This window comes from Symphalangus syndactylus, chromosome 7, assembly GCF_028878055.3.
Source record: "Symphalangus syndactylus isolate Jambi chromosome 7, NHGRI_mSymSyn1-v2.1_pri, whole genome shotgun sequence".
In the NCBI taxonomy this organism is placed as follows: domain Eukaryota; kingdom Metazoa; phylum Chordata; class Mammalia; order Primates; family Hylobatidae; genus Symphalangus; species Symphalangus syndactylus.
The window spans coordinates 59,275,916-59,300,981 of NC_072429.2; the positions used below are offsets into that span (position 1 = coordinate 59,275,916).

General features: G+C 35.6%; 2 protein-coding genes and 1 long non-coding RNA gene across 26 annotated transcripts in view; 2 read left to right on the plus strand and 1 right to left on the minus strand.

Moving 5' to 3' along the window:
• Positions 1-5,948, plus strand: part of NSMAF (neutral sphingomyelinase activation associated factor) — an 83,291-nt gene extending 77,343 nt beyond the window's left edge. For 12 of the 16 annotated variants that reach the window (XM_055286330.2, XM_055286325.2, XM_063643288.1 and 9 more), the window contains 6 exons: positions 343-466; positions 1,761-1,844; positions 2,838-2,988; positions 3,450-3,552; positions 3,690-3,799; positions 5,252-5,948. In XM_055286330.2, the coding sequence (XP_055142305.1) occupies positions 343-466; positions 1,761-1,844; positions 2,838-2,988; positions 3,450-3,552; positions 3,690-3,799; positions 5,252-5,346 (667 nt within the window). In that variant the 3' untranslated portion in view covers positions 5,347-5,948. Of the gene's footprint in view, positions 1-342; positions 467-1,760; positions 1,845-2,837; positions 2,989-3,449; positions 3,562-3,689; positions 3,800-5,251 lie in introns of all 16 variants that reach the window. The other 4 variants (XM_063643291.1, XM_055286329.2, XM_063643292.1 and 1 more) reach the window with 2 other exon arrangements.
• Positions 5,949-6,600: 652 nt separating this feature from the next.
• SDCBP (syndecan binding protein) overlaps positions 6,601-25,066 on the minus strand; it is a 33,570-nt gene continuing 15,104 nt past the window's right edge. For 5 of the 9 annotated variants that reach the window (XM_055286344.2, XM_055286348.2, XM_055286345.2 and 2 more), the window contains exons 3-9: positions 18,893-18,971; positions 17,560-17,669; positions 13,453-13,614; positions 11,285-11,460; positions 9,694-9,865; positions 8,861-8,952; positions 6,601-7,778 (exon numbers count right to left, since the gene is read on the minus strand). In XM_055286344.2, coding sequence (XP_055142319.1) covers positions 7,724-7,778; positions 8,861-8,952; positions 9,694-9,865; positions 11,285-11,460; positions 13,453-13,614; positions 17,560-17,669; positions 18,893-18,971 — 846 coding nt within the window. In that variant the 3' untranslated portion in view covers positions 6,601-7,723. The remainder of the gene's footprint in view (positions 7,779-8,860; positions 8,953-9,693; positions 9,866-11,284; positions 11,461-13,452; positions 13,615-17,559; positions 17,670-18,892; positions 18,972-25,066) is intronic. The other 4 variants (XM_055286346.2, XM_055286347.2, XM_055286343.2 and 1 more) reach the window with 2 other exon arrangements.
• LOC134737213 (uncharacterized) lies at positions 9,831-15,537 on the plus strand. The gene is made up of 2 exons (XR_010121881.1): positions 9,831-9,905; positions 14,804-15,537. It is a non-coding gene; the product is annotated as an uncharacterized lncRNA (long non-coding RNA).

Here is a 25,066-nt window from a genome sequence, read left to right on the forward strand (position 1 = left end):
CAGGACACAGTACTATTTTCTAAAGGGAACAGATATTAGAGATGACGACAGTATGGTTGGATTTGAATATGATTACTTGGATTGAATAACTTCTCCAGTTGGAGTCTGTTTTTCTCTAAGTTTTAAATTGAGGTGAAAACACAGATGAGCCAGACATGGAAATTTCTAATTTTAAATTCAAATTTTGAATATTTTGATTTAGTAATTTGAGAACAAGCAATTTGTAATTCTAGTGAGCCGTAGTAAGTATAGAATGAAAAAACATAACATTTCTTTAATATATGTTTAGGAGCCTTAAAATTAAGCCAGACTACTGTTTTAATACTTCTCATTATCTTTTAGCTATTTTTATTCCATAGCATTTGGAAGACGCCAGGACACATTAATGGGACATGATGATGCTGTTAGTAAGATCTGTTGGCATGACAACAGGCTATATTCTGCATCGTGGGACTCTACAGTGAAGGTTCATATATAATTAAAAAAATTTTTTTAACTTGGTATGCTATATGGCATATATATAATTTTTAGCTTAAAATGTACAGATATTATAAGCCACTCAACTACCTGTTGTTAATGTGTTCAGTCACTTCACTGTTTTTCACAAAGCATGTGAGTGTAAGCATATTGAATGTTATTGCCTGTGTTTAAAAAATATGTATAAAATACATCTATAATATATATTTATAATTTATATTTAAAATATAATATCTGTTATATTTTACATATATTTATATATTTTTTATTTATATAATACATATTATATATTTTTTTAAACACAGGCAATAACATTCCATATCCTTACGTATCACATACTTTGTGATATGTACATTCTTTTTATTTTTTGTTTAAAAAAGAAAACACTTCCTTTTTTCCTTTTTTTTTTTTTTTTTTTTTTTTTTTTAGAGACAGTGTCTTGCTCTGTTACCTAGACTGGGGCTAGAGTGCAGTGATGGAAATTATAGCCACTTCTTAATATAATAAGAAGTTTATCATGTTTTCTGTACTGTATATTCCATTGCGGGGTGAATGGTCTAGCATTCATTCAATAGCAGAGTTAGAAAGAAATGTATAGTAGCAGCCGCTTTCATCTGCCGTGATCAGAAATATTAGTTGATTATAATTAGTTAGAAAATGTCAAGTTAAAGTGAGGAATCATTAAAAGACACATTTTATTTAAACTTAAAATATCTGAATGCACGTTCATTCACCATTCTTTTGATAGGAGCATGTTCGGTCTTTTCTTTGAAATCTTACATAAACCGCGCCACCTTTCATTATTTTCAGTTTCTATTTTGTGTTGGTGTAAAAGAAAGCAAGAACCTAAAATTGTTAGAATTCCTCCAGGAGTTTTTCAGAATTTTTCTTCCATTCTTTTAGATAAGTTTATTTGCCTGTAGCTATTTTTAGTTATTTTGGGGGTAACATCCTTTTTGGTCCTCTCAAAACATTAATAGTGTTCTCAAGACACTGTAACACTTCTACACTCATATTTCCTTAGCTCACATACTAAAGTCACATGATTACAGCAGCAAGTGCAGGTGATAGAAACACACAGGTACAAACAAGGGACAGTAAGCAAGCACATGCTGGTGGGAAAAAGTGCAGGCATAGGGAGGAGGAGCTGGAGCACTGTGCAGCTTAACTTTATTGGCAAGTCTGTTAAACGGAAATTGAGCAGAGGAGTTTTTCTTGAATGCACTAGAAATGACTTTTTGTTAAATGTTTGAAAATACCTTCTGCAATGTATTCCATCATAGGTGTGGTCTGGTGTTCCTGCAGAGATGCCAGGCACCAAAAGACACCATTTTGACTTGCTGGCTGAGCTGGAACATGATGTCAGTGTGAGTACCAGCAACAAACTGCAGAAAACTGACCTTGAAAGTCTAGGGGTTGGGCTGGAAGAAGGTTTTTGGTTTTATTGATGTTGTTTTGCTTTATTTGGTTAATGGAAGATTATAGGCTAAATCTCAGTTCTTTTCTTTGTGTTGACTTTAGGTTTCCAAGTCTACTTTGTTTTATTTTATTTTTTTCTCCAAGTTACTTCTTTGCACATTTTCCTGAGAATTAGCTACCATCCAACTAGAATTCCAAAATAGTAGTTTCTGAGAAGGACGTTGAATATTTGGTACCCTCAAACTCTTTGAGACAACAAGATAGGGCCTATGATCCTTCATGTTTTCTGATCTAGAAGGTGGAAGGGAACCATCTGTCCAGGAGAGACTCATCCAACAGTGGGGGACAGTGAGCAGCTGTCTAGGATGGTCAAGTGCCCTCAGTTCTCACTTGCTCAGTTTTCTCCGGGTCATGCTGCTGCATCTTATGCTGTAGTTGACAGTACTGCCTTTTCTCTAAGGTTGTGAACTGATGCCTAATTTCCATGGGCTTCAGATTAGCTGAGTTTGAGAAATATTTAGCATGTAATTCATGATGATACGCAAGTAGAGCTTCGAGAGATTCCCCCACTCCCACAAATCCCTCAAATAATCATGGACTGGCTGTGCTTCAGGCAGTTTGGCGGCTCACTGTAATTTATTATTCATAGAGTTATCTTTCTGAGACTGTCAGTTTTAAGCTATTTTAAAACAGCATTACCTTTACTCTAGCAATACTTCATTTCTTCTTGTATTCACTAGCTTATAAAGAATTTAATTTCATTTTTAAAATGTTATTATTCAGTAGGATGATGCTGAAATACATCTGCATTAGCAACACCAGCACACTGCACAATAGTTTAATTTATATCATGGTGACTACATATTTGAATCAGACTAGAGAAACATAGCTAATGACCATAAATCTAAATGGAATATGTATCAATGTGTTCTCTTCCTTAGGTAGATACAATCAGTTTAAATGCTGCAAGCACACTGTTAGTTTCCGGCACCAAAGAAGGCACAGTGAATATTTGGGACCTCACAACGGCCACCTTAATGCACCAGATTCCATGCCATTCAGGGATTGTATGTGACACTGCTTTTAGCCCAGGTAGATATTATCCTTTTTGAAACAGATAATACTAGGTAAATTGGAATTTTGAAATAAACAATATTGTTAATTTTGAAATAAACAATAAAATGTACAAAGAAAAACACTATTTGCTGATAAAAGAGGTTTTGCCAATAGCTAACACTGCTTTATGCCAGGATACAGTATACTTGTGGCATTTGTATCAGGTAGAAAAGCAGGACTGGGTATTTTTAATTCCTCAACTCATTAGAGAAATTAATTTAAGATAAAAATGAACTCATAATCAAAGGGTCATCTCATCCCTACATCTTGGAAAGAGCTGGAACCATTTCAAGGAGAGGAAGTCGTTGCTTAAGTACAACGATTTTGAAGAAAACGAATGTGGAGATTAGGCCACTGGACTCAGAAATAAAATCCAGAATAACGTAAACCACATTCTGAAGCTGTCACTCATATCTGAGTCTCACCTTGTGTTGCAGATAGTCGCCATGTCCTCAGCACAGGAGCAGATGGCTGTCTTAATGTCATTGATGTGCAGACGGGAATGCTCATCTCCTCCATGACATCAGATGAGCCCCAGAGGTATAGTTTGTGAGTTACTGGGGGCGAAGACTTTTACAGACACGTTCATGATCACTTCATTTGGGCTTACATTGGCCAGTTTAACATAGTCTTTCCTTCTTGATGAAGAAAGGACTATTTCTGAATCATTCTTGCAGATGCTTTGTCTGGGATGGAAATTCCGTTTTATCTGGAAGTCAGTCTGGTGAGCTGCTCGTTTGGGACCTCCTTGGAGCAAAAATCAGTGAGAGAATACAGGGCCACACAGGTAAGCAGCCACTGCAGTTGTCTTGACCTTTGTTCTCAAGATAATGAACTCAAGTCTGCCTTTTCCATCAGGAACACACTCTTCTTGGGCAAAAAACATCCATGGTTTTTCCACGTTATAAACATGTCCCTGGAGCCTCTTGATTGGCCAGGTGATCTGCATCTCGTAGGTTACTCAGGATTTAGATTTATGTTAACAGGCATCGGACTCCAAAAAGGAAGTCTTTAACTTTCATATGGAGAATTAAAAACCATTGTAAAGCTATTATTTTTCTTAAATAGTATGATCTTAAATTTTTAGAATAGTAAAAAAAGAGAAAAAAAATAAACCCAGAAACAATAGGAACTACAATGAAAATTAAGGCTTCTTTCTACCGCTGACTCCTACCTCCCAGTCCTCCTTACAGTACTTTACCAGTGTGTGTCCTGTGAATGAGAGGGTATATGTGTATAAAATTGTTTATGTGAAGTATAATAAACTGTTCTGCCCATTTTTTTCATTTGGTAATATTTCTTGGAGATTCACTAGATTGTTTGCTTACAAATTCTTGCTTGCTTTCTGATCATTTGGAGGACTTGGTTTTTAATTCTTCTAATGTCTCGTTACCCCTTGACTTCCCGCTGTAAGCGGTAACTTCCTACCTTCATTCTCTTCCCTGTGTCACTCGACTTCGTATGATTATTTCTTTTTAAATGTATACCTTAAAAAGTCTGGGCCAGGCTCAGTGGCTCAGGCCTGTAATGCCAGCACTTTGGGAAGCCAAGGTGGGAGGATTGCTTGAGGTCAAGAGTTTGAGAACAGCCTCGGCAACATAGCGAAACCTCATCTCTTACTAAAAATCAGAAATATTAGAAAAGTGTGGTGACACATGCCTGTGGTCCCAGCTACTTAAGAGGCTAAGATGGGAGGATAGCTTGAGTCCAGGAGATAGAGGCTACAGTGAGCTTGATCATACCACTGTACTCTAGCCTGGGTAAGAGCAAGAGCGAGACTGTTTCAAAAAAATGAAATTCTTTGTGACTTTTGTTCTCAACTTAGTAACTTTAATGTGATTTGACCTCTTCCAGTGGAAAAGGAAATAAACCAATAACCTTACACCAATTCTCCACCTTTTCCTTCACATCTGTCTCCTAACTTTTGTCATGTTATACCTGTATTATACTTACTTCGCCAAGGTATTTATTTGCATTCTGTTCTATATCCATAATTCCTAGTTGTTTTAGGTTTAGATTTACACTTAAATGGTTTATTATTCCTCACAAGATCTTTGTACCAAGCAATTATTTTTAATTTATTCAAGGGTTTTATTATAGGAAGGAGACAAGAAAAAATAGAACTTACTTCACTTGTTTAGTAAATGAATAGCAAAGCAAGAGTAAGCATCAGAGTGAAGTTTTATCTTTGGGTGACTCCTGGTCAACTTCCTAACTAACCAAAATGTCTTTCTCTCAGGTGCTGTGACATGTATATGGATGAATGAACAGTGTAGCAGTATCATCACAGGAGGGGAAGACAGACAAATTATATTCTGGAAATTGCAGTATTAAGTGCCTTTTCCTCTCCTGAATATTGAATTGAACTCTATTTAATGCATTTTTAAACCAAACTTTTAAACGGACTGGTGAATGTGCAATGTTAGTAATTAGAAGTTTTACCACATGGAAAATTTGTGGTTTTAAACTTTCTAAATCATGGTGACTTCACTGAAAGCCATTAGTTGCCATTCTCTTACGGCAGATAAAATGTGGCAGTGTTAGGGAAAACATGTTACACTGTAAGGCAGATGATCATCCCCGTATGATGATTGTTAGAAGACAGGACTAGGTAGCAGAGAATAGCTAAGAGATAAATTGGGCTGGGGAAACTTGTCAGGAAGCACTGAACAATTACGAATTTTGAAAATGTGCAGTATTCTCTGCTACTTCTGAGTCTGTTTTGTCTTCCTAATCTATCACAATTGCCACCCATCGGGTTTTGGGTGTGTGTTTTCATAGAGTGGTTACTTTGTATAATGCTGTACCCAGATTCTAAGAACCTGGAGAAGGATTAGCAGTTCTTATAACAGTAAGTTTACTGTGTATAGGAACGGTTTGTATTTCATTATAGCTATTCATCTTTTCTACATTAAAAATATTTTTCTCTAAAGAAAGCTGTTTTCATGTTATTTAAGTAACTTGACTAGTGTTTTTAAGACCACAAGTCTAGAATCATCTTCTAGAAAACCGTATTTAGTGATATGAATGTAATTCCATTACTTTTGAAATTATCTTCAGACTCAGGTAGATAATCAAATATTTTTGTTTTTCTCTTCCAAATTTCAAACAAGGTAAGCTGCATAGCAGTAGCAGATTTTCTTTTATATTCAACCTCTGAACCATGGTAAGTGTGTGACTTATTTATTTTTTCTATACTCTTTAAAAACATTGTTGTATCTTGCATGTAGTATGACAGAAAAAACTTGAGTCAGACCACACTAATAGAATTTCCAAAGTCAGTTTCAAGTGTTATTAAATATTACCTGTTCTCAGGTATTGCTAGGGACAATCAATCAGTAGCCTCAATGAGTTCCTGCTGCATGGCAGGTGTGAACCAGCTCTCTTGGCCCTGGTAATCTGGGGTTCCCAACTGGAAGCAATTTTCCTGACACTCAATGTCGGGAGCTGTTCTTAGGGCCCCTGAATGTCAGCTTATTCTGGGAGATGATGTCTCCCACAGCTGAAAATGAATTTCACCTGCCTATCTTCTAGATCATGCATAAGTTTGGTGAAAGCCAATGATGCAGTAATAGACAGACGAAAATGTAAGTTTATGTATACATATTTAATCAGACTAGACACAAACCAAAAAAAAGAAAAAAATCAGGATAAAGTGTCACTATCATTTCGTTTGCAAGGAGGAGTCAGGAAAAGGAACAAGTCATCAGAAAAATATTCTAAGACCATCCCAAAGTAGCTAGGTTACATAATCTTAAGAGTCAAATGCCAAAATTAAGTATTATACCACTTAATCCACAAATGAACAAAAGGGGAGTCAAAAGTTTATTCTGTTACGTGTAGTAACTTTTACATTACATATAGTGATTCACTTCTCACAAAGTGGTACTGGCAACTTTTAGAAGAAAGAAGTTTCCATTATGCATTGACTAAAAAATCTCAAAAACAACTTAAGCAGCTATGCTATAGCTCAGTAAGTACCATTAAACTGTTCTGGGCTAGTGTACATTTCAGGTTAATAGAGAACTACATTTTGGGTTTTAGAAAGGCAGCAATAATTATATTTTGGCTTTTAGTCTAGATGCTTAACACAGTTAAGGCGACAGTTTAAGCATATTAAGTGAAGGTAGTTAAAATTTAAGAATCATCACAATCTCTTGAAACCTACATACACTGTTTAATGCTTACATGGTATGAAACCAGTGTTCTCAATTGGCATTTTACACAAACACACACACACACACACACACACACACATTTTTTAAAAAAATCAAAGGCAATTCTTCTAAATGTACTATGGTAGCATGTTAAAAATGCAAATATGCTATAGAACTAAAGTAATATGAACAGCACTACTCATTACCTAGGAGAAAGGTGACTGGTTTTCACACAAAGCTAAGCCTGTGTATCAGTCATCCTAATCACAATGGCTTATAAAAGCATCAGGTTTCTAGTAGAGAAACTATTCTAGGAAAGTCAGTAAATCTCTTGAAAGTTTCACATCTGTAAAACCAGGATAAGGCTACAACTATTCTGAAATCTGAACAAGGTATCAGATGAAATAGTAAGATTCCCAGCCATAATGTAAGATAGAAAGGTCCTCATGCAGCATATGCTCGCTGGCTCCGGGAAGGCTTCACGTGCATAATACAGAAGTTGCCGAAGAAGGAAACTGGAGACGTTCAGCTACATTTCCATGGTGCCGTGAATTTTAAACCTCAGGAATGGTGTGGTCCATTAGGCTTTTCATAATGCTTGGTGCCATCCTACAAGAGAGGTACTTTTATTATATACTGAGATTCTGGTTTTTGTTTTTCAAAAATGCTACGTTAATCCAAGAAAATTCCCACTTCCAATTTAGCACCTGTTAGCATCAAATGTGAATGGAGAGAAGGGAAAGATCTTTTAAATGAGTCCAGAAGCATCTCTGGTAATCTAGTTGTTGACAGACACTCAGTGGGAAAGGCTATCTGTATTTGGCTAGAGAAGTTAGGATACAAATGAATTCCTGTACATTAAACATGGTGATTTTCAAAAAACAGAAAGAAAATGACAAGGCTGTGATGAGTTGGGGTAGAGGGATCCATCAGTGATTTAAGAAAAGAGAAGCCTAGAACAATTAGTCAGGACAATAACTCGTTTTTACCCCCTCCAAGGGTAGCTAGGTGCATTCTATCCAGAAGCCAACACAAAAATTTCATTACAATGGTTATGTTTATGAATCTTTTAAATCTCATTTTCACATGCGTAATAGAGCTTCTGAAAGAAGGATTCCAAGCTGGCTTGACAAAAACAGCTATGGTATATGCTAGGATATGAAAAGCTCTATAGAAGTAACCTTGTTGCCTCTTTTCAGTTCTGATCACTTGGCTTTCTAATCCTCAGTTCCTGAGCACAGATAGCACCAACATACCACACTTGTCTATCTGCCTCCTGAGATTCTGGAGAGAAGGGAAACTTACTCCTAGCATTCCACCAGCAAGAATTCTCCATTACGAACCACCACAACTATATTTATACTGAGCAGAGGAGTGGTAGGCGGTGCAACTGCAGTCAATTGCACTGCAAATTGAAAACTGAAAGCATGTCCACTTCTCCTTGCATACCTTTTTTCTACTAGGCATTATAAAAACTGAGGAAAGTATATGTGAATTTTATTCAGTACTTGGGAAGTTGTAAGAGCTCATCCTTACCAGCCCCTCTGATTTAAATAACTTACTTCAAATTTCTAGATAAAACACCAGTATCCATTCCTTAGGTAAAAGAACCAAAGGGCTGAGAATTAAAGTATAGTGCTTATATTAAGTCACATGGCCCTATGCATTAAGTTGAGGAATTGTTTACTTACCGCTTAATAATATGTTCAAAGATAAAAGCAGGCATGATTGTAATAGTAACTACAGTCCCAGATGTTGACAGTATGTCTGCAATTTGAGAGTCCTGATAAAAACACATATTAAAAATTAATTCCACAGAGGCTTTATTAATAAATACAAAACTATGCCAGCTTGGGAAAGAAATACAAAATATATGTCCTGTTATGTTTTGTTAGTATCTCTAAAATCCTGCTTGGTATTTCTAATTTTTTCTAGTATTTCTTACCAAGTTTAATTGTACACTATTTTACAGCTAGTAACCAAATTGCTTAAGTAGACTGAGTTGAATATTTTAACCAAAAAAAACTTTTCGTTTCTGAATACTAATTTTCCCCATATACAATACTACCATCTCCTCTTAGTTAACTGTGAAATCAAATTCTATGAAATGAGGATGTCATGCTTAAAACTTTTTGACCTTAAGACAGACTTATTTAGGAATTTGTGGAGAAAAACTATAAAAATAAAGTATTAATATGAACCAAAACTATTATTCATTTCCTTATATTCCTGGATTGAGAAATGCTGGGCAACTATTCATATTCTAAATCTCTGTTGCCCATATTTCTATAGAATTCTAGTATGACGTACTTCTGAGATCATTTATTCCAGCCCCCTTGTTATAGGAACTGTAGTTCTAGATAACAGCCCAAATAATTCCGGTGACTGGCCAGAGCAAGAGCTCAGGCCCCACGTTCCCCATCTCCCACCTAAGTCAATATGAAAACAGCGCCACCTAAATATAGTCAAAAGACAGACATTTTCTAAAACTGCAGCAGAACATGGCACAAAGTCTGTTCCTTACCTTCAATCCAATGACATTCTGTCCATTGATTTCACAGATGTTATGTTCCGTAAGAAGACCATTTCTGGCTGCAGAGCTATCTTTCACTATGGATGTTATTTTTCCATTTTTAAAGATAAAACCAACATGTCCAGTGCTATCCTTATGCATGGTAATCGTCCGTTCAAAGGGCCTACAAACATAATGGGTTCAATTAAAAACTTAATTCTAAGGTAAACATTTTAATGGATTTCATATACCATAAATGTTGCCATATTGGATACTTTTATAATAAACAGTTTCTAATAAGAGCAACTTATGGCTCTGATTTTATACATTCATGGAACATCTTTGTGTAAAAGTTTTTTTTTAGTTTATTCATTATGGTTTGACTGATTTACTAATCAACATTTCTTAAGTATCAAAGACAACTGCTTTATATCGTTTCATCAATATGTTTTTCCTTTATAATTAATCAGACTTTACAGCATTAAGAATGAGATAGGCTTTTTAAGTAAATCACAGTGGTAAAAATAATTTTTATTTTTTATTAACTTTTGGTATTTTCTACAGCCAAATCCATTTTTAGGAACTATTTCTTTTATTTAAAACCTTTAAAATATTTCTCACGTCTTGATTTTGAAAATTTTATACATTGCTATATTTGAAAAGAAAAACTAGAGCAGCAGTAAGACTTAAGTTCCTCAAGCCCCTTTGGAAAGGGAGGCATGCAGCTATTATTAAAAGGCATCCCGCTGTCCCTCTAGAGTTGTTATACCAGTTACATTTGCTTGATTCTCTATAAACTCTTGTTATCATGTTATCATAAGGGTTTTATGATAAACTTGTATTTACATTATTAAATTCAGAAGAGGCATTTCTTCCTGTTAGTACAACTTACTCTTTGAAATACCTGCTTAGATAGAAAGTAAAAAGGACATTCATCTGAAACATTTACTAAATACCTACACTGAATGAGAAGCTGGAAACACAAAGATAAAACAGAAGTTTCACTGAGAAGGAACAAAAACTCAAAGTTTACTATAACAATGTGATATATGTCTACCCTTAATTGGGTACGGAGTAGACAAGAAAATAAATGGAGGCCCCTATTTCATGTGCTAAATGTTTAAGTTCTAAATGAATGAGCTGCTACATAGAATATTCCATGTTCTTGAAAACTACTGCTTCGTAACTACCCAAAAGTCTTGATACGGCTTTCAGAACTCCCACACTACTTGGAAGTCTGCATGGGCTCTGACCCTCACAATAAGGGACCACTGTGTGTGAACACCCTAGGCTGGATGTATCTAAGCAGTAAGTTGGAAAGCGAGCCCAGAGATGCCCTGCTACTCAGTTACTTCTCCAACATACGTTTTCTATTTTCTAGAGAGATTTGTCCTATAAACTCTGAAATAAGGTATCGTATCAGAATGCTTTAAAAACAAACTATGTAAGAAAAATCTGCACCATTCAACTGCAAGACTGTAAGGCTCATCAATAACATTTGATCATTTTCTGCAACAGAGTAATATATTCACAGACTCTGAAAGCCCAAAAAAATGGAAAACTAGTATTGAATTTTCATTTGAGCTGTTTAGTAACAGCTTACCTGTCACGAACGGTCATGGTAATCTTCTCTCCAAAAGCCTGTTTGAGCACCTTGTGCGCTTTATCAGAGCTCCATCCTGCACAGTTTTCACCATTGATCTGAAGTACTTGGTCCCCAAATCTCAGACCAACCAATGAGGCTGGAGAATTAGCCTGGACTAGCTGAACAAATATACCCTAGATAATAAGAAAATAATTTTTGTCATTTACCACTACTATGATACGGTTTTAAATGCTAGAAAATTAGGAAACAACTGTTTATGTTGAAAACTCTACCCCAGTGACAAAAAAGAAAAAAAAAAAAAAAAAGGAAAAACTGTATGAGTATATTATCACCTCAAAAGAAACTGAAAAATTTATCAAGACAGCAACTCCAAAGAATAAGGCAAAAAAGTGAGATTTCAATGGCAATTTCTATACCAAATCATAACCCACCTGAACAACCACAATCCCCCCCTTCAACTTGGAATACAGAACTAAGGAAAATACAGTAGGACAACTTTAATAAATGTAAGCGCCTATGAGTCTGATAGAATACCAAATTATCAGTACATAATCATATTTAGGGGAAAAGCAAGTCACATGTAAGAAAGTTTGATGAGTTCTTTTACAGCTTAATAAATGACAGTTTAAGGTCATAATTCTACCTTTTGAGCTGAAGCATTCCTTTACCCATTTGCTAAATTGTGTATAATCAAGTAAGATTAAAGTTTATTTGTTAGACTAAAAAGATGGGCATATTAAATCTACATGCACAGGCTTATAAAGAACACACAATGAAATAAATACAGAAAACTCAAGTACTGTTAACCAATAACTACACTTACATGGATATTTTTATTTATGTAAAATTCAATCAGAAGTTGAACAAAATATAAATAGATAAGTATAAAAGAAGAATAAGCCTGGTAAAATATAAATGCATCTACTTCTACAATCCTAAGCTAGGTCACATATTTCTATCACACATCTGTTACATTGTAGAATGATAAGAAGTAGGTAGCACCCATAAATGAACAAATGCCCTTTGGCCAAGTGAACAAATCCACTGCAACTATTACCTACAGTGGGGCCAAGGGGCCTATGAAAAGTATCTTTTCTCTTTAGGACAGAGAAAGAACACAAGAGCAATCCTGGTGGAAGGAGCAGCAGTATACTCTATTCCCTGAAGATTTTGGAGAAAGGGCAGCAAAGTCAGAGCATCCCAACCAAGCACACAGATGTATTTTGAGTAATATACAAGTGAGCAAGGCCATCATCGATGGCCTCAGCCCCCTGGGTGGGCAGGCAGGGTCGGGGCTTCCTGCCAAGATCAGCCTCCTCCATTTACAGCAGTGCACCACACTTATAATTTTCTATGCAGAAAGGCTGCATGCACTAAGCTAGAGATGTATGACTGAAACTGAATCCAATAAGGTAATGGCTAAAACTATAAATTGGGGTAAAGACTCAGCATGTCCTTAACAATTCTAAATGGTTCCTTAGAGAATAACCCTGTTTCATATCTTCAGTATGTTAAGGTGAGAGGTAATTATAAAGTCAAGTAATGGCTGCCCTAATTAGAAAGAATATTCCATGTTTTTTTACTCAGAAAATGACATATTAAATTCAAATGTGAAGGATGTTAATAACAAATCTGCAAAAACCATCTCACCAGTTAAATACTGATCATTTGGTTTAAAAATGCACACACATCCAGGAGGCGGAGGTTGCAGTGAGTCAAGATCACACCACTGCACTGCAGCCTGGCGACAGAACAAGACTCCGTCTCAAAAAAAAAAAAAAAAAAAAAAAAAAAAAAAAAAAAAAATGCACACTGACATTGACTCTCATTGGAAAGTTTTTTCTTAACCTTCACATCTGCTCTATTTAACTGTCACAATTCTATTATACAAACTACATTATAATATATGTAGGCCAGTGAAATGTATTCCAGTTAGAATATTCAGAAAAGAAACATCCTTCAAAGTAATGTGGTCAGAAGTCCCAACTGTGCCTCTGCAAAATAGAACATCCCCAACTGAAAACATTTAAGTTAGTAGATTTAAAATATTCTCAACTACAGATGCACTATTATAATTAAAGCATTTCCTTTCAAATTATTTTAACATTAATCACTTATTATGTAAGATATTTAGACAAATTCAAATAGGTATTTAAAATACTTACATTATCTATTGATTTAAGCCTGAGTCCAATTTTTCCATCTTGATCCTTACACAAAATGACTTCACGAATCCCTTGCTTAATTTCTGCTCTACGAATTCCAACATCATTACCAGTTACAGGAGCCACCATATAGTTCACACTGGAAGGTCTTGCTACCAACTGCTGACAAAACCATATACAATGTGTCAATATTTAGAAACACTCTCTTTGAAAAAAACAATGATAATTAACTGGAACTTACTCAGTTTTGGCTTTCGAATCGACAAATAATTTCCTTCAGATAAAGTTTGATGTTTATGAAAATGGCACTGGCTCTACTACTGATTCTTCACTAACTTATTCCCACACATATCATCTCTAATAGATTCAATGACTCTGTTGCCCTTTGAATTCGCTGGCGTTTGTTTCACCGATATATTGGCTTGTCTTCATCTCAAATGTATTATCTTTGAACTTAAAGGCCATATACTTTTGAAACATTTTCCAGATGGTTCTTTATGTCACGATCTTTGACAATCTACTTATCCTTTCAGAATTTCCATAAAAGGGGCAAACTTCCTACCTCACTGTTACTGAGAGGATTAAATGAAAAGTGCATGTTGTATGGGCACTGGCACACATAAGACAGTCAACTATTATGTCTCCTCCCCTCTAGTAACCATCTATGGATTAACAAATCATATGCACAAACCAGAATGCCCCAGAATACCTACATTAGGGACCTGTGTCATGTACCATGTTTCAAGTATCTAATTTTTTCAAGTTTTCCTAACCAAAACTGGTTTATTTTAAGTGGAACCTTTCCCCAACCAAAAAGAAAGTGGAATAATATTAGGCCATTAAAAAAAGGAAATCCTGCCATTTGGACAACATGAATAAACATAGAGAATATTATTCCAAGTGAAATAAACCAGACACAGAAGACAAGTACTGTCTAGGTCCACTTATACGTGGCATCTGAAAAGAGTCAAACTCACAGAAGTAGAGTAGAAGGAAGGTTGTCAGGGGCTGGGGGTGGGCAGGGCAAAGAACGAGAAAAATGTTGGCCAAAGTGTACAGACTTTCTCAGTTATCATATGAGTACGTTCTGGAGATCTAATGTACATCATAGTAACTATAACTAATAATACTGTACTGTATACTTGAAATTTGCTAAGAGTACATCTTAAGTGTTCCCATCACACACCAAAAGAAATGTAACCATGTGAGATGACAGATACGTTAATAACCTTGACTGTGGTAATCATTTCACAATGTGTGTGTGTTTGTGTGTGTGTCAATACATCAAGTTGTATTGATATATACAGTTGAATATATACAATTTATATTTGTTAATTATACCTCAACAAAGCTGGGGAGAGGAAGATCTGGATGGAACATCAAGAGAAGAATACAATATGTGAAATGAAAAATTCACTAGATATGAAGAGTTAACAGAAATCTCCAGCAACAAATTAATTTAAAATAGAACAGAAGAAAAAGAAAAGGCGGCGCACTGAAGAACCCTGGAGATGCGGACACAAATAATGAAGGTTTATATCACCCTTCTAGGTATTAGGTTTTTTTAAAAAAAGACCAGCTGAAGTATTGCCCAAGGGCAAAGGGATCTAAGCATCCATATAGTGAACAAAGGAAGTTCTAAATTTTAACTACGGCCTCATGACCAGTTACTAAAATAAGAATCAGAGCAGCTATGACTCTGTTCTTCTTTGTATTTGTATATTTTCTGTAAATACGGCAGATAATCTTTCTGTTCCTCTATACCTCTTTTTACCTTTATGTATGAATTGTTGGTAGTGGTTAACTTTACACTTTTGCCTTTAAATTAAAAATATTCTGTTGGGAATGTGAATACTTAGAAGGGTAATTAATATCATATAGTAATCAATACCATGACGACTGCCCAGATGGCCACATTAACTAGTATCATCCCTTTCTAGAGAAAAGGGTGAGAGCAACTTCATTTACATTGAAGGGTACATGGCTTCATTTTGTACACCCCTGAGTTAAAAATGATTTTTATATTTTTAAAGATTGTAAATAAACAAATAACAATAAGAATATGTGATAAAGATAATAAGTGACCATGAAAGCCTAAGGTATTTATTATGGAGCCCTTTATAAAGTTTGCTGAACTTTGATTTTATGAAGAAGTTCATCTTTCAAGGAGAAAGTATAAAGTTGTTGTTGTTGTCACATGAAATTCAAATGTTTGTACAAGTGTGTGGATATACTCAGCAGTCAACGGAGTAGGTGGTAACAGATACTAAGCTACTGTTTATCGGCTCCAAATCCACCCTTCTAGACTCTACTTGGTGATGCTGGGCCTAACTGTGCAAATTATAATTTCGTTTGTCAGTGACTGGAATGACAAGCACCTCGTTCCTTCCTGTGTGCTTCCTGCTCCTGTCAGTACTGTGTAAGCCTGGCCCTTTACACTGGCAGCAGCAGTTGGTTCCAGTCTGCAACTTTTACTGACACTCCCAGAACCAGCCTCATTACAACCTCTCAGAGGCACTAGTAGTGTCCCCTCATCCAAGGTCTGAGTCCCAGCTTTGTGGAGCTCTTCCCTCAAGCTTTTTTTTTTTTTTTTTTTTTTTTTCAGACAGCGTCTCGCTGTCGCCCAGGCTGGAGTGCAGTGGCGCAATCTCGGCTCACTGCAGGCTCCACCCCCCAGGGTTCACGCCATTCTCCTGCCTCAGCCTCCCGAGTAGCTGGGACTACAGGCGCCCGCCACCTCGCCCGGCTAATTTTTTGTATTTTTAGTAGAGATGGGGTTTCACTGTGTTAGCCAGGATGGTCTCGATCTCCTGACCTCGTGATCCACCCAGCCTCGGCCTTCCAAAGTGCTGGGATTACAGGCGTGAGCCACCGCGCCCGGCCTCCCTCGAGCTTCTAGGTTCTGCTAACTCCAATCTCTCTCCTGTGTTATCCCAGTCCTAGGAGAAGCAGCTAGCTATCTGCAATTACATCTATGTCCATTTATGTTTTTTTCAATTTTTCAACCTCTTAAAATACCTACTATTAATTGTTTTCCCAACAGCATCACCACTAATACAAGCAAGTTTTCAATAAATATTTGGTAAATACATAAATGCCAGGTACTGTATATGCATTGGGATATGGCAACAAGACAGACACAGATTTAACTACAATTACAATAAGTGGTACAAAGTGCTATGGTCATAGCAATAACCTTAATAAAAGGTTACCAGATCCATTATAATTAACCTAGACTCTGGAGTCTAATTACATGGAGCTTTGAATTTCAAAAAGAATATTAAAAGATTAAGAGCAAAGGCCGGGCGCAGTGGCTCATGCTTGTAATCCCAGTACTCTGGGAGGTCGAGGCAGGTGGATCACCTGAGGTCAGGTGTTCGAGAGAACAGTGTGGCCAACACGGTGAAACCTGGTCTCCACTAAAAATACAAAAAATTAGCCAGGCATGGTGGCGTGTGCTTGTAGTCTCAGCTACTTGGGAGGCTGAGGCAGGAGAATTGCTTGAACCCAAGAGGTGGAGGTTGCAGTGAGCCGAGATCACGCCATTGCACTCCAGACTGGGTGACAGAGTGAGAATCTGTCTCAAAAAAAAAAAAAAAAAAAAAAGAAAAGAAAAAAAAAGATTATGAGCAATAAAGATATGATAGACCTATATGTGTATTTCAGAATGATTAACTTAGCAGCGACTTACTCCTGTCTGAAATAAGTTACTAGAGGAAATTTAAGGGAGTATTATAATAATGAAGGCTAGAAGTATAGAAACCCTGAATATGGTTATAGTAGGACTAGAATGGATAAAAAACAGATAAAATGAATACAAGAAACAGAAACAGAATCAATAGGACTTAGTCACTGACTAAATGCAGAAGACAAAGGAGAACGAACTAGTAAAAGGTATCTGAATCTAAGTCCTAATAAACTCAAAACAGTGTAGCACAAAATGAAGTAGACTATGTAAGAAATGATATCCAAAAGGAAGTCTAAAATTTCCGAGAAGTGAGGTTCAATGCTAGTAGTATATCTGTGAGTTAGCCACAAAGAGGAAAGCTTATATTAACATGTAAAGTATGATTTTATATAATTCAAAATTAATTACACTATACATACCCCCTGAAGTGGTGCACCAGAAACCACGGCCACATTTGCATGTATTTCTTCTTCATTTAAACTCAGCCCCATGTATTGAGAGAGCTCCGGATATAGTCTGGGATAGAGATCTAAAAAGTAAATGAATAAATTAAAAAGCACTTACAGAATACACAAAATGAAAACTTCTCTTATTATGGGCTTCTGCGTATTAACAAAATTACACTGAAGTTATAAAATCTAGAATAAATTTAAAGTAGCAATTTGGAAAGGCATCTCCCCATCTCTGTAATAATCAGAAATGGAAAATACAGAAAATGTATAAAATTCATAAAATATGAAGACATCTGAACTGAAACAACCAGAGATTCCTAAACACTTAAAAGTAGAAATAACTTTTCCAAATAAACTATCTTGCCTTTCCTGTTTCTTAAAATAAACTTACTTGATTAGGAATTTAGTAAGAATGCCACTGATTCTCCAATTCAGAACAACTGACAAAAATATCTATTTGTCAAGTCAGCTACTTTATAACTCATTCTGTAAACAGGGATATGGAATGATTCTTATGAACAATTTTTTTGAAAGCTTGTAAATTTATTTAGTATCTTATCATTTTAATAATTTTAACCACATTCCAATGAAATCCTGGAAATGGTATTTTTAAATATTAACATTATTTCACTTATTAGTAGTTATATACTATTTCCAAAAGCTCTTTTTTACATGAGACTTAATTTAAGTCTCTGTGACTTAAAATGAATTTTCTATGAGGCACAATGTTATAAACTGTTGTAAGACAAAATGACAGGCCACAAAAACTTATTTAACACTTATTTTGTATCTTAAGTCATAGTATTTAGGAGCTCTGTCCCGAATCCCTCTGAACCTTGAAGAAAAAGGGACCAAAGACAGGATACAGAGAATGAATAAAGGCCTCAAGATTTAGGAGGCTTCCCAAAGAGGAGGTGGTTGGAAATTTCAGAAGCTCCCATAGGAAAGACAGAAGACAATTCAGAAAGTTCAACAGCAGCAGCATAATAGTTCTTAAATGTGAATTCATATATATAATTCATTCATAAATGAATCAGCCACATGTTAGGGATTTACAAGTCAGTCTAAAATTAATTTTCATTAAGCCATGAAATACATCCCCCCATATCCACAGTTCACTATCTTAATTAGAAAAAGGGTTATTTTTTGAAGTAAACATTTTTTTTTTATTCATAACTATTTGAGCTTAACTACCAATTTTATGCAGCCTGTCCAAAAAAAAATCTTGGATTCCTTATCTGAGCAAAAGAAGATAACAATATTTCTGTTCACAGAGAATGAACTCAAAGTATAAACCTACTTCCATCGTGAGGGATGGGAGCAGAAGCCTCTGACAAAATTGCTGGATTGGCAGGGTTTGCAGAAAAAGCAGTTTGAGCCTGAAAAAGAAAAGAAGAAAATTCTAACAATATGCTATACTTACTTTATATTCTTATATAATTTATAAGCTAAATCCAGTACTTCCAAAAAGAAACTAAAACAATGAAGATTTATGTAAGAAAGTTTAATTTCAAACACGTCAGCAATACATTTTTCAAAGGAAATCTGCAAATCAAAACTATATTTGATATTCTAAATACTTTTAAGGCTATCACAAAAAAATTATAGAAGTACCATTCTACATGTCTTATAACCAGTATTTCGTAGTGCTTCCACAATAAATGAATATTTTCAAAGTGCATTCTAAAATGAATAAATTTTACATTTTCATTACTCTTTTACTAATTAGTCCAAGTAAAAATATTTTCTTTTCTTTTTTTTTTTTTTTTTTTGAGACGGAGTCTTGCTGTCGCCGAGGCTGGAGTGCGGTGGCGCAATCTCGGCTCACTGCAAGCTCCGCCTTCCGGGCTCACGCCATTCTCCTGCCTCAGCCTCTCCGAGTAGCTGGGACTACAGGCGCCCGCCATCACGCCCGGCTAATTTTTTGTATTTTTAGTAGAGACGGGGTTTCATCATGGTCTCTATCTCCTGACCTCGTGATCCACCCGCCTCGGCCTCCCAAAGTGCTGGGATTACATGCGTGAGCCACTGTGCCCGGCCAAAATATTTTATTTTCATAAGAAAAAAGCTTGCCCATATTCATATAAAAGTCACATATCAGAAAAACACCTAAAAAATTAATACTAAGCATGTCCCACTGAAATCATCTTTATCTTCATTGCAGCAAGTATAGGAAGGGGTTTATGCTAAATACTTTTAAAATATCAGAAATTATGAAAATAGCACAGTTTATCACTGACATAAATCGATGATGACAAGGTAATGTAATTTGTAACTGTTAAACAAACTTGCCAAAATCACTCTGACACACTCTGACACTCTAGCATTTATCAATGCTACTCATGCTCAAGTATCCTCTTCTCAGGGCTGTCTTGATGGCCTACATCATATGAAGTATCTCACTGATGGAAGTACTTTATCCTTTACAATTAGATCTGACTTTCTGAAATAGCTATATGTCATTAGAGACAAGTTTGGTAATAAGTTGTATGACCAATCTCTACCAACTTTTTACTTTATTGGAAATGTAACATTTTAAAAATGAAGTTCATAGTAGTATCTCAACCTAGCCCTAAAATCAATGTCAAGAGTAGTCCCAAAGATGCTTGGAGATATGAAAGCTTAGTTTAAATAAGTAAAGCCTACAAAAGCTTTGAATGGTACTAAAATTATATGTTCTGATATACTTGTTGAGTCATCCTTTAATATTTATTATTTCATAATTTGTTAAACATTCTAGATTTAAACAAAATACAGCATGAAAATCTTTATAAATTGTAAATAACAATCCACAAATTGAACATATGTTGAACTTTGAAAGTTCTTTCACCACCGATTAGCTAAAAGGAGCTAGTGGCTTGTTATATTACTTCTTGAATCATGTCTAACAAAAAAAATACTGTGCAGCACTGGGAAAAAAAAAAGAACTACAAAGACATGAAAAGACATGGAGGAAACTTAAGTGGATATTACTAAGTGAAAGAAGCCAATCTCAAAAGGCTACATACTTTATGATTCCAACTATATGACATTTTGAAAAACGCAAAATTGTGGAGATAATAAAATATTAGGCCAGGCACAGTGGCTCAGGCCTTTAATCCCAGCACTTTGGGAAGCTGAAGCTGGAGAGTTGCTTGAGGCCTGGAGTTCAAGACCAGCATGGGCAATATAGGAAAACTAGGAAAACCCTGCCTATGCAAACAATTGTTCTGGCCAGGCACAGTGGCTCAGGCCTGTAATCCCAGCACTTTGGGAGGCTGAGGTGGACAGATCACCTGAAGTCTGGAGTTCAACTGACCAACATGGCATGTTGTCATGTTTGTCATGGCCAACATGGCAAAACCCCGTCTCTAGTAAAAATACAAAAATTAGCCGGGCATGGTGATGGATGCCTGTAAATTCCAGCTACCCGGGAGGCTGAGGCAGGGAGAACTGCTTGAACCCAGGAGGAGGAGGTTGCAGTGAGCCAAGATCACACCACTGCACTCCAGCCTGATGACAGAGTGAGACTCCGTTTCAGGGGGAAAAAAAATTCTTTTTTAAACTAGCTAGGTGTGGTGGTGCATGCCTGTAGTCCTGGCTACTTAGAAGGCTGTGGCAGGAGGATGGAGGCTGCAGTGAACCATGACTGTGCCACTGTACTCCAGCCTGGGCAACAGAGCAACATCCTGATGCTAAAAAAAACACAAAAGCAAAAGCAAATTATTGGTTGCCAGGAGTTTCTAGAAGGGAAGGAAGAACAGGCATTAAATAATTTTTCGGGCAATGAACCTATTCTGTCTAATGCTACAATGGTATACAGTCATGGGCTGCCTGTTCTGGTCAATGATGAACCACATATACAACAGTGGTCCCATGAGATTATAAAAGAGCTCAAAAATTTCCTACTGTCTAGTGACATCATAGCTGCCGTCACACAGAACAACTCATTACTTTGTGGTGATGGTGGTGTTAATAAGCTTACTGCACTGCCAGTCATATATGAAAAAGTATAGCACCTACAATTATGCATGGTACATAATACTTGATAATGATAATGACTATGTTACTCATTTATGTATTTCCTGTGTTATACACTTTATCTTTAGAGTATATCCTTCTACTTACAAAAAAAGTTAACTGTAAAACAGTCTCAGGCAGGTCCTTCAGGAGGTATTCCAGAAGGCACTATTACCATTGGAGATGACAACTCCATGCATGTTACTGCCTCTGAAGACCTTTCAGTGGGATGATGTGGAGGTGGAAGACAGTGATACTGATGATTCTGAGCCTGTGCAGGCCTAGGCTAATGTGAGTGTGTGTCTTAGTTTTTAACAAACTTATAAGCGATTTTTAAAAACTAAAAATTTTAAAAATAGGAAAAAAGCTTATAGAATCAGGATATAAAGAAAATATTTTATACAGCTGTACAATGTGTTTTAAACTGTGTTATTACAAGAGTCAGAAAGTTAAAAAATTAAAGTTACAGGAAGCTAAGGTTAGTTTATAATTCGAGAAAGAAACATTTTTAAATAAATTTAGTGCGGCCCAAGTATAGAGTACTGATAAAGTCTGCAGCAGTATACAATAATGTCCTAGGCCGCACATTCACGCACCACTAACTCACTGACTTACCCAGCGCAACTTCTAGTCCTGGAAGCTCCATTCCTGCTAAGTGCCTTATACAGATGTACCATTTTAAATCTTTTACATTGTATTTTTACCATACGTTTTCTGTGTTTAGATACACAAATACTATTGTGTAACAATTGCCTACAGTATTCAGTACAGTAACATGCAGTATTACTGTATCATACAGGTGCAATCATACAGGTTTGTAGCATAGGAACAATAGACTATACCATATTGCCTAGATGTGTAGTAGGCTATGCCATCTACATTTGTGGAAGTACACTCTATAATGTTTGCACAACAAAACTGTCTAATGAGGCATTTCTCAGAACATATCCGTCTTTAAGCAACACGACTATATACACGTCACCATACATTTGTCAAAATCCATAGAACATATAACACCAACAGTGAACCCTAATGTAATGTAATGTAAATATGTAGACTTCAGGTGATATTAATGAGCCAGATGTACCGCTCTGGTGCTGATGCTGATACTAGGGGAGGTTGTGCATGTGTGAGGACAGAAGGTATACTGTATTTTCTGATCAGTTTTGTTGCGAATCTAAAATTGCTCTAAAACACAGCTTATTAATTTAAAATACTTCTCCTTTGTATGTAGTTATGATTTTCTATTCTTTCATTGCTATTGTTTTTAATCCAAGGAATACTGAAGAATACATATAGAAAGCTCCCTGCAAAGTTATATAAATTTAATTATGTTATTTGCAGTAAAAATGAAACAAAAGGATGTAACCCAGTTTTAAGTAACATAAACCATTAAATGTAGCTACTTATTTCAAACTTACTTTGAAATCTGACACTACTAAAAAAAGGGGTTGGGGTGCCCCAAGGAGCATGCCAGGGCCTACTGTTTCTGCCATTAACAGGATGTGGAAAAACATGCTTGTAGCGTCACTTCTGCCAAATTCTGCCCACCATATTAGGAAACTGATAAACTCTGCTTCTATATATCATTATTTATTAAAAGCTTACTTTGCATAAGTAGAGGAAACCACAGGCTCTTGTCAGGATTTGGAATGGAGAGAAAAAGGTCTAGGGACTGTATGATGCTAAAAGCCACAGCCTAATGGCTACTGCAGAATAGTTTACAAAATATGAATGGTTGGTGCATTGCTGTAATTTAGCTTTGCTGTGGTGTTAAAGGCCAGCAGATGAGAAAATGAATACTACCTTCCTTCATAATACCGTTTCAGGAGAATCTTAAGAAAAAAAAAAAACATGAGTATCATCCACCTTAGAAAATGATGCAAAAAAAAAAAAAAAAAAAACAGCCAAAGAGTTTAATGGCTAGATTAGGAATATTTTTTAATTCAGGGGTAGTAAAAGAACCATGCTTCCTACTCCTTATTCACTGTTCTATCTCCCAGCTGCTTTCTGCTCTGAACATAAAACGTTCTTTAATGTAAATATCTATGTAATTCACTTCTGCTTAAAGAGGGCAGAATGATATAGATTGTAGCCCTCTTTATTTTTCATTCCAATATTTGTCAATATCAACTCTTCTTCTGTTGCTGTTTTCAAAATCAAAAGCCTCAGCTCATATCTGACTACGGTGAATTTACATTCAATTCCATAAAAAGCTAACAAAAAAAGGATGAAAACAAAGAACAGATTAGTCATTCTTACAGGTCCATCTAAAAATCCTTATCAGTTAATGTGTTGATGTCATATTAATGGCTAAGCAGTTATTCTGGAAAGCTAAATATTTCAGATAAAAGCCTTCTAAAAAGAAAGAGTGCTTGTTTAGATGAACTATGTGGAAATAAAAACCACATGAAGAAAATACTGACAAAATACTAAAGAAGTGATAGGAACATGTAAAAGATGACTGAATAGGCCACTTGAAACTTTGAGGCATCAAAGCCTTGGCAGCTGAACTGTAGATTTCAGAGATTATACAAACCTCATTTTAATATCCATACTGGATCTATGATAGAAAATAATTGTTCATAGTTCAATTATCAGTAAGTAAATCTCACTTTCTAGTAAACTGAAGATAGGGACCCAATAAAATGATCTTCAAGGTAAGGAGTTTTCGTTTATCTTGTCAAATTAAAACAATAAACAACAGCTGAAGAAATTCTAAATTGATAAGAGATCAAGTTGAAAGCTAACTGTAAACAGACAAATTCATCATACACTACAAATTATCCCCAGTTAAAATAATTACCAAAAATTGCCCAATTAGCCAGAATTGGTCCCAATTCCTCACTTCATTCTTAAGCAGAAGCGTTTGTCTTCAAAGCTAATACTTATACAAAGGACTATAAAAATTTTCAACTCAATGCAATTAGAAATACTGCAATCTCTACACAGTCATTTAGAGAATGAACAAGTGAAATGTCCGCTGCTCATCTCTCAAAGGAAAGAAATCACTACACTTTCCCTGTGCTTTTACATGACTGCTCTTCTAAAAGTAGCATGTACTCCACTATTTCTGTAATTTTAACTTCATTTAAGAGACATAGAATTAAAGAGTGGTCATACCTAAAGATCCAAAAGAAAAATATACCAATTTTATACAAAACTATGAATATCTAAAAAATTGGAGTATATTTTGTCAACTCAAATGTTACATATAATTTAAATTTTAGCCAGAAAATTAAGCTACATGTAAAAAGTGTAAGTTGAATTAAAAAAAAAATCTCATGCCTATTAATTCACAGTGAAATGAAAAAAAATGGCTAGTTTTTCTGTAAACTTTTTAGTCTGCAATTAATAAAACTAAAAAAAGGTTTATGAAGTGTAAAAATGAACAAATATATCTGCTATTTAACTATCTTGCTTTATTTCACCTATAAGTAGAATGCATGTTACTGTGTTTGTTTTGAAAAAAGTA